Consider the following 8,522-nt stretch of genomic DNA (forward strand, 5'->3'; position numbering starts at 1 on the left):
GTGGGCGCGAGTCTTGCACCTCCTGCGGTTGCAGGGGAGGGTGCCGGGAGTGGAGGTTGGGTTGGTGGGGGGTGTGGATCTGACAAGGGTCACGGAGGGAGTGGTCTTTACGGAATGCTGATAGGGGAGGGGAGGGAAATATATCATTGGTGTGGGGTCCGTTTGGAGGTGGCGGAAATGACGGCGGATGATACGCTGTACATGGAGATTGGTGGGGTGGTAGCTGAGGACCAGTGGGGTTCTGTCCTGGAGGCGGTTGGAGGGGCGGGGCTCAAGGGCGGAGGAGCGGGAAGTGGAAGAGATGCGGTGGAGGGCATTGTCGACCACGTCGTGGGGGAAAATTGCAGTCCTTGAAAAAGGAGGCCATCTGGGTTGTACGTTTTTGGAACTGGTCCTCCTGGGAGCAGATGCGGTGGAGACGAAGGAATTGGGAGAATGGGATGGCGTTTTTACAGGAGACAGGAGGTGTATTCCAGGTAGCTGTGGGAGTCGGTCGGTTTGTAGTAGATGTCCGTGTTGATTCGGTCGCCTGAGATAGAAATAGAAAGGTCGAGGAAGGGGAGGGAGGAATCTGAGACTGTCCAGGTGAATTTGAGGTCGGGGTGGACGGTGTTGGTGAAGTGGATGAACTGTTCAACCTCCTCGTGGGTGTACGAGGCGGCGCCGATACAGTCATCGATGTAGCGGAGGAAAAGGTGGGGGGTGGGGCCAGTGTAGTTGCGGAAGATGGACTGTTCCACATATCCTACGAAGAGGCAGGTGTAGCTGGGGCCCATGCGGGTGCCCATGGCTACTCCCTTCGTTTGGAGGAAGTGGGAGGATTGGAAAGAGAAGTTGTTCAGGGTGAGGACAGTCGAAGGAGGGTATCAGTGGAAGGGTACTGGTTGGTACGGCGGGAAAGGAAGAAGCGGAGGGCTTTGAGTCCTTCGTGATGGGAGATGGATGTGTACAGGGACTGGATGTCCATGGTGAAGATAAGGCGTTGGGGACCGGGGAAGCGAAAAGTCAATCTGGACTCCAGTTGTGCAAGCAGAGTCCTTGTATATATTTAGGGCTGAGATAGATTCTTGATCCATTGGGGAATTAAGAGTTAAGGGAAGGGGCAGGAAAGTAAATGTGAGGAATATCAGATCAGCCATGATTGTATTGAATGATAGAAGGCTTGCAGGATCGAATGGCCTATTCCTGTTCATATTTGTTATGGTCTTATGCTGTTGTGTCAATCAAGCAAGCTGGTTTGTTCTGGGCAGTGTTGAAGGATCTGGGTGAGGAGAGTGCACTATTCCTGACCCTGGGAGACTATCTGTTATTGTCAGGGGAAAGAGTTAAAGCTCAGGAGTAAAACTGATTTACTGACCATCACCCAGACTCTCATCAGAACGGCTTGAAATCACTACAAAACATAGAGAGAAAGTGTGATTAAAGAAATACGTCTTGTAGGAGGGAGCATAGTCAGTGATGTTGACACCCTTACATCTAAGTATCCCTCAGTCTTTTTGACTTTCTTACTCTGTCTTTCATTCTATTCATTTGCTGTTCTTCTGCCTTTCGTATGGAGGATAGGTTAGTGCAGACATTATAATAAACAAACAGGAACAACGTTTCTACTATCCTTGTCCTTTTAGATGGAAGTAGTCATGGGTTTGGAAGCTGCTGTGTGAGGATTTTTGATAGTGCATAGTGCTGCTATGGAGTGAGGAAGTGGATGTTGAAGGTTGTGGATATGTTGATAATCTCCAATCTCTCCATCAAGAGAGAATCTAACCATTACCTCTTGATGTTAATGATATTCCCATCACTGAATCTCCTCCTATTAATATTCTGAGGGCTTACTATTAACCAGCCATATAAAAGCAATTGTAATGATTGTAACAAGGTCAACCAGCTGGACCTCATAGTATGAGTTCTCTGTTTGGGCTGTTAGTCTGGTCCAATTAGGGATCCCTGGCCTGCTCAAGTGTAACTAAAGAGTGACTTGGTGACAGATATTGGCCACTGTGGAGTTATCTCAACAGTGGTTACAAGAGAAAATTTGAGACTTGGAGTCCTGCAGTGAGTAACTCACCGCCTGACTCCCCAAAGTCTGCCCACCATCGACAAAGCACAAGTAAGGAGTGTGATGGAATACTGCCCATTTGCCTGATGGGTTCATCTCCAAGAACACTGAAGGTATGGTTTTTACTCTACTTGCTGATTGCCATGGAGTTAGAGAGGTTTAAACTAACCTCTTGTCACATTAGGCATTCAGAAAGGAGGAGATTAGGCAGAATTCCTGTTCTGTGCCATGGTCTCGTGACCCCTGACAGGGACCTGTGCTGGCACTGGGTGGCATCAATCACAGACTGGATTATGTAACCCAGTTAACCCTTGAAGATCAGTAACTGTGTCACCCGTGAGGAGCTGGCCCTGAGTGAGTGTTGCTTAGTCTGAGGGTTCTCAGGAGAGGACAGTGGGAGGAGAATGAGGAAAGGTAATATACTGAACATCACTGAGACTCTCCATAGAATGCCCTGAAACACCTGTTAAAAACAAAACAGAGAAACAATGAGCTTAAAGAAAAAATTCCTTCAGGAGTGGTGTTGTCAGAGGGATTCACATCTCAGTATGTATGCAGGAGCAAGGAGTAGGCCACTGTGACAGTGGGAGTTCATGAGGAACTCACTGTGTCCCTGTGTCAGAGACAGTAAAATAGGCAGGTCCAGAACATCCTCCAATAGGAGGGTTTATTCGGCTGATCCTGGGGATGAATGGATTGTGTTACAAGGTGTGGTTCAGTGGGTTGGGCTTCTACTCTTTTTGGAGTTTAGAAGAATGAGAGCTGACCTTATAGAAACAGACAAGATTCTTAGGGGAGTTGATATGGTAGATGTGGATAGGCTATTTGCCATCCTGGGAGAGTCTAGGACCAGAGGGAGGGTATCTCAGAGGAAGGGTGTTGCATATTTCCACAGATAAAGAAGAAATTTTTCTGTGTTGTGAATCCATGGAATTCTTTATTGCAGAGGGGTGTAGAAGGTGGGTCATTAAGGATATTCAAGATTGAGATAGATTTTTAATCAGGAAGGGAATCAAGGATTATGGGGAAAAAGCAGGAAAGTAGAATTGAGCATTATCAGATCAGCTATGATGTCATTGAATGGCAGAGCACATTCGATGGGCTGAAAGGTCTACTGCTGCTCCTGTGTCATATTACCAGAAAGTCAGGGAGCACTAAGTTAAGATCCTGCATGAAAAATACACTTGCTGTTTATCAGCCTCTCTGTCTGTGTGTCTGTCAGTCTCTCATTCTGTCTGTTAGTCTTGATCTGTTTGTTTTCCCCAGATGGAGGACAGAACAGTGGAAATAAATAGTATAAAGCACCTTGGCCTGTCATTTTGTTTCTCTGCCTTGTCTCTCTTTTATATTGTCTCTGTCTTATTCTGCCTCAGTTTCTTTTGCTGCACTATCTCCCTTGTTCTGTCTGTCACTCCTCTCAATTTTCTCTTTCTGCCTCTCTCAATAATCAATGTATTTCTGTAATGCAGATAACGTGCTCATCCCTCCTTTAGATCTGCTCATGTCAGACTCCGCTCTGATCAGTGAGACCCTGTGCATGAGAGCTGCTTGCTTCTGTAACTGGTCATTACTAGAATTTGTCAATTTAACCAAGGTTATTAAGAATCCTGTTCAAATATTAAGACATACAAACCTTCAATATCAGCAGCTTCTTGTCTATCTGTAGAAACAAAAAAGTTAATTAAATATGAAAATAAAATCACATTGAAATTACAATAAAATCTCAGAGAGGAACATGTTGGAAAATGAAGAAGAAAGTCAATAATACTGACCATCAGCCAAACTCTCATCAGAACGGCTTAAAATAACTGCAATAAACAGAAAGAGAGAGAGAGAATCAGATTTGAACAATCTTTCACAGAATCACAGGAGCATTAGGGAGCAGAAGGAGGCCATTTTACTCATTGTGTCTGCACTGGCTCTTCAAATGAGCATCATTCCCCCAGTGCCGATTTCCTACTTTTTCTCTAACCCCTTGCGTTTTATTTCCATCCAATGTGCACTTGGATGCCTCAGTTGAACCTGCCTCCTATTGGATCAATTCTCCTCTTGGCCTTCTTCTCTCCAAGGACAACAGTCTCAACTTCTTCAATCTATCCTCATTGCTGAAATCCGTCCCCACTGGAACCATTCCTGTAATCACTTCTGCACTGGCTCCAACACAGCCACATCTCTCCTGTAACATGGTTGCCAGAACTGTACAGAATCTTCCAGCTGAGGTCCAACAAGTATTGTTTACAAGTTAAATATTACCTTCTTGCTCTTAGGCTCAATGCCCTGTCTATAAAACCAAGAATACCGTATGCTTTATTTCATACATTCTCATTCTGGCCTGTCACCTTCAGTTATCTACACTGATGCACCCAAATCACTCTGCTCCTTAATCCCCTTTAGAATTATACCCCTTATTGTGTATTCCTGAAAGGGCAATTAGTAAAGCTCAATGTCAGTAAATTATTCAATGAATGACTTCCCAGTTGGTCTGTCTGTCTGTCACTCTATCCGAATGGGGCTGGGCCTCCTGAGAGATGGAAGGTCGTCCCAGGTTGGCTGCAGGAAGCTGCATGCTGCTGCAGCCCTTATTTCCCTGCGGCACTTGTTCATGTGCCAGCTTTGTGTCAAAGATCCTTTACCTGTTCTCACTGCCTGATGTGTGACCCTGCTGGATTCAATGTCGCATTGCCTTCTCTAGCTCCCTACTATGCAGGAATGGAGGATTTAGCCCTTTCCTGTTTCCATTGCCTCTTGCCTGCATGAAGAGGATGCTGCAGGAAATAGAGGCACTGATCATGGGGCCTGTGGGAAGGAGTCCAAGGAGAGTAGGATCAAGAGGTCACAGGGTCAGCATCCATGGCCACAGAGTCACTGTAAAGTGCCTCTATCCTGAGTTGATGTTTATGGGGATCTAAAGGCCTTGTGTTCTTTTTATGTTACCCATTCACATAATGTCAGCTTCACTGGCCAGCCCAGCATTTATTGCTTGTTCCTAATTGCCCAGACAGCAGTTAGGAGTTTACCACATTGCTGTTCGTCTAGAGTTACATGTAGGTCAGACCAGGTAAGGATGGCAGATTTCCTTCCTCTAAGGACATTAGTGACCCGGATGGATTTTTACAACAATTGACAGCAGTAACACAGTTATCATTGGGCTAATGTTTTATTCCTGATTTCAGTTTAATTCACAGTGGGATTCAAACCCATAACACAAGCCTGGAGTTCTAGATTACTCAGAGATAGTGAGGACTGCAGATGCGGGAAAGTCAGAATGGATAAGAGTGTGGAACTGAAAAAAAGCAAGGCAGGTCACACAGCATCAGAGGAGCGGCAGAGTTGATGTTCCGGATCAGAACCTTCCATCAAGATTGGGAGGGGAAAGGGGGTTGAGAAATAAATAGAGGGAGGGGGGGTTGGAGTTCAGGGAAAGGCAGGTCGGATGGTGATAGGTAGATATAGGTAGGAGGTAATTGTGATTTGTCAGTGGGAAAAGTGGAGTGGATAGGTGGGAAGAAAGCAAGACAGGTTAGGTCAGATAAAGGGGTGAGATGTAGAGGGAGAACTGGACCTGGGATGAGGTGGGGCAGTAGGGAGATTTGAAAGCTGTTGAATTCTGGATTACTGGAAACGCAAACAGAACTAGAAAAACTCAGCAGGTATGGCAGCATCTATGGAGAGAGATAAACAGAGTTAACATTTCAGCTCCAGTTATTCTTCTTCAGAACAGATCTCCACAGATGCTGCCAGATTTGCTGAGTTTCTCCAGAAATTTCTTTTTCTATTTCAGATTTCCAGCATCTACAATTCTGAGGGTTTTTTGTATTGGGTTACTAATTCAGTGACTTTGCCCAAATTCTAAAGCTTCCCCGTTACAGAATATTGGACAGGGAGGGATGGCTGTGTGGGTGGGTGTGGGAATCAGTCCCAGTAAATAACCCTACAGCCTTGACATTGAGAGCTTTCTAACTGTATTAGGGATGGGAGACTGCAAATATTAGTGTTCAGCCCCTTTCTAATAGTTACGGAAATAGTTAAATAAATTACAAGATTATAACAGCGATTACACATTAAAATGATTAATTAACTGGCAAATGCTCGAAGGGGACATTCTACGTTTGAAAGGTTTTTGTAGAAATTTTTCTAAGCTGTAGGTTTGAATATTAACCTGCACATTAGACCCTTTTCTCACTCGCAGCTGAACATTTGAAGCTGCTGAATTTATTAGCTAAGACAGAATTCCCTACCTCTGCAACAGGACTGGCCTAAGAGCCCGAGGATAGCGAGCAGAAACAGACTCTTCATCTTCACTTGACCTTGCTTTGAATGCAGAGAATCCCAAAGCCAGGCGGTTCTGTGATTGTTGAGGAGTTGCAGGTCAGCTCAAGCGTTTTATACCATTCCTATCGACAGTCACAGGGAGCCACGTGATATTGTGGTTGCTACCATCTGCTAACAGGAAGGACCAAAGGTAACCACACAGAGCAGTTCCAAAACAACCCCCTGCCCCAATTACAATCCCGACAGGACCAGGAGTCAGAGATCACAATGTGTAATACTGAGTGACTGGTGATTCAGACAAATCATTCCACCTCTCTTAGCTGTTATTATTCCGGGAGGTTGTGGTCATTCTGGATTTAGCCCATATTTCTATTTGCACAAAAATTACTCTTTCATATTTTGGTGCTGGGTCCAGTTCTAAGCATCCTTTTCTGTGCTGCAGCCAGGATTCCGATCTGCTGTAACAATCTCGTGGCTTTGAATTGCCTGCTTACATCACAGGCACTGGCAACCGGCTTTCCATCTGATTTCCTACTGCCTCAGTGCCTCTCCTTTCACACAGACCCCCGTCCCCCTGCCCCACCGAGCACACTGATACCACTCCTGTCCCCTCTTCTTTCACAGCAGCCCCTGTTCATCTATTCCCCCATTACCCTGCTCTCTTATTCTCTACCCACCCCAAGCACACCGATACCATTCGTACACCCCCCTGCAACTGCCTGTTCTACCCACACAAAGCTGGGTAACCAAGGTGGCTGAGCTATTCTACCCTGATTCCTTCACAATTATAACTGTGTTCCTAAAGCTTTAGGAGGTGAGTATCACTGGCTGGCCCAGTGTTTGTTGTCCCACTCCTAAATGCCCTGGAGAAGAGGTTGCTGAGCTTGATCAGGACGAGCCCTTGGGCTGGTTTCTGTTTGGCCCACTCAGGACAAGAGATCTCTGTATCAAACATTTACCTGACGACAAGGGTCTGATCTCATTCTGTGCAAAATCAAGCAGCACAGGGAATCTCAGAAGTTATCTAAAAAAAAACTATGAAACCTCTATTAAGCAAACCTGAATCATACCTCTGAAAGTTGCACACCATTCAAAATGAAATTCCTGGAGACAGCAAAGAGGAGAGCAGTCTCACAGCATTCGAAGGTTGGCTTAGCTCCTTCCATTGAATATCCCAGGCACACACTGTCTCAGACTGTGTCGGAGGGTCACTGCTGAGGGGGCGCCGCACTGTTGGAGGGTCAGCACTGAGGGAGTGCTACCCTGTCAGATGAGCCATCTTTCACATGAGGCATTAATCAGGTATCTGCCCTTTCAAGTGAATTGATGCGATCTGACAGCCACAGTATCAACGAAATGCAGGATTTTCCCATCATTTCCAGGTCAGTACATATCCCTCGGTCACCATCATGAGAAACAGGCAGTCTGTTCATTATTAATAGTTTTTGTTTTCTGGAATCTTGTTGTGCACATGGTTTGCTGCCCATTTTCCTCCATTACATCTCTAATTAAACTTCCAGAATGTTTTCATTGGCTGCAAATGTACTACCCATTGCTTTAGTGTATCCATCTGAAACAGCCAGGGTATCATGAGTGTAGATTAGTACCTGGTCATTACTAGGATCAGTGTGAGTGTGGGGGCCAGTAAAAGTGCAGCCTCAGTCAGTGTAGTGTCAATCTCTGGCAGGCAGGACAGGGGAGAATTTGAGGTAAGTTAGTTGACGTGACCCTCCAACTTTGCCTATTGTCTGTGGGATCTGCCTCTGTCCTTCAGATGCACCTTTAAACCTCTTTCCACAACAAAACCTTTATTGCCTTGAGGTTATTGTTCCCTTTTGTGGTTCAGTGTTAGACTTGGTCCAATAACTCTCCTGTAAAGGGTGCTGGGATGTTTGACCTATGTTGAGAGTGCTATCTGACTGCAGGTTTTTGTTCCAAAACAGAGGGTTTTGTAACAAAATAGTCCACGATGACTCAGGGTCTTACCCCGGACTCAGACACTGGTCAAGGCTCTGACTTCACTTGGACCTTACCGCTGGTTCGGGAAATTAGGGAGGAAACTGGGGACCCATTGTAGAAATATTTGTCACCTGTAGCCATGGGTGAGGTGCCAGATGACTGGGGAGTGGCTGACATTGTGCCTTTCCTGAAGAAAGGTTGTAAGGAGATGCCTGGAAACTATAGACCTGTGAGT

The 8,522-nt window shown here is 45.6% G+C and overlaps 1 protein-coding gene across 16 annotated transcripts in view; it reads right to left on the bottom strand.

Moving 5' to 3' along the window:
• The window catches only part of LOC122542090 (osteocalcin 2-like), a 74,098-nt gene extending 67,594 nt beyond the window's left edge, over positions 1 to 6,504 (bottom strand). For 4 of the 16 annotated variants that reach the window (XM_043679435.1, XM_043679438.1, XM_043679445.1 and 1 more), the window contains exons 1-4: positions 6,295 to 6,488; positions 3,829 to 3,864; positions 3,690 to 3,716; positions 1,358 to 1,393 (exon numbers count right to left, since the gene is read on the bottom strand). In XM_043679435.1, coding sequence (XP_043535370.1) covers positions 1,358 to 1,393; positions 3,690 to 3,716; positions 3,829 to 3,864; positions 6,295 to 6,352 — 157 coding nt within the window. In that variant the 5' untranslated portion in view covers positions 6,353 to 6,488. Of the gene's footprint in view, positions 1 to 1,357; positions 1,394 to 3,689; positions 3,717 to 3,828; positions 3,865 to 6,294 lie in introns of all 16 variants that reach the window. The other 12 variants (XM_043679444.1, XM_043679449.1, XM_043679447.1 and 9 more) reach the window with 8 other exon arrangements.
• Between the last annotated feature and the right edge of the window lie 2,018 nt (positions 6,505 to 8,522).

Source organism: Chiloscyllium plagiosum, chromosome 39 (assembly GCF_004010195.1).
Source record: "Chiloscyllium plagiosum isolate BGI_BamShark_2017 chromosome 39, ASM401019v2, whole genome shotgun sequence".
NCBI lineage: Eukaryota > Metazoa > Chordata > Chondrichthyes > Orectolobiformes > Hemiscylliidae > Chiloscyllium > Chiloscyllium plagiosum.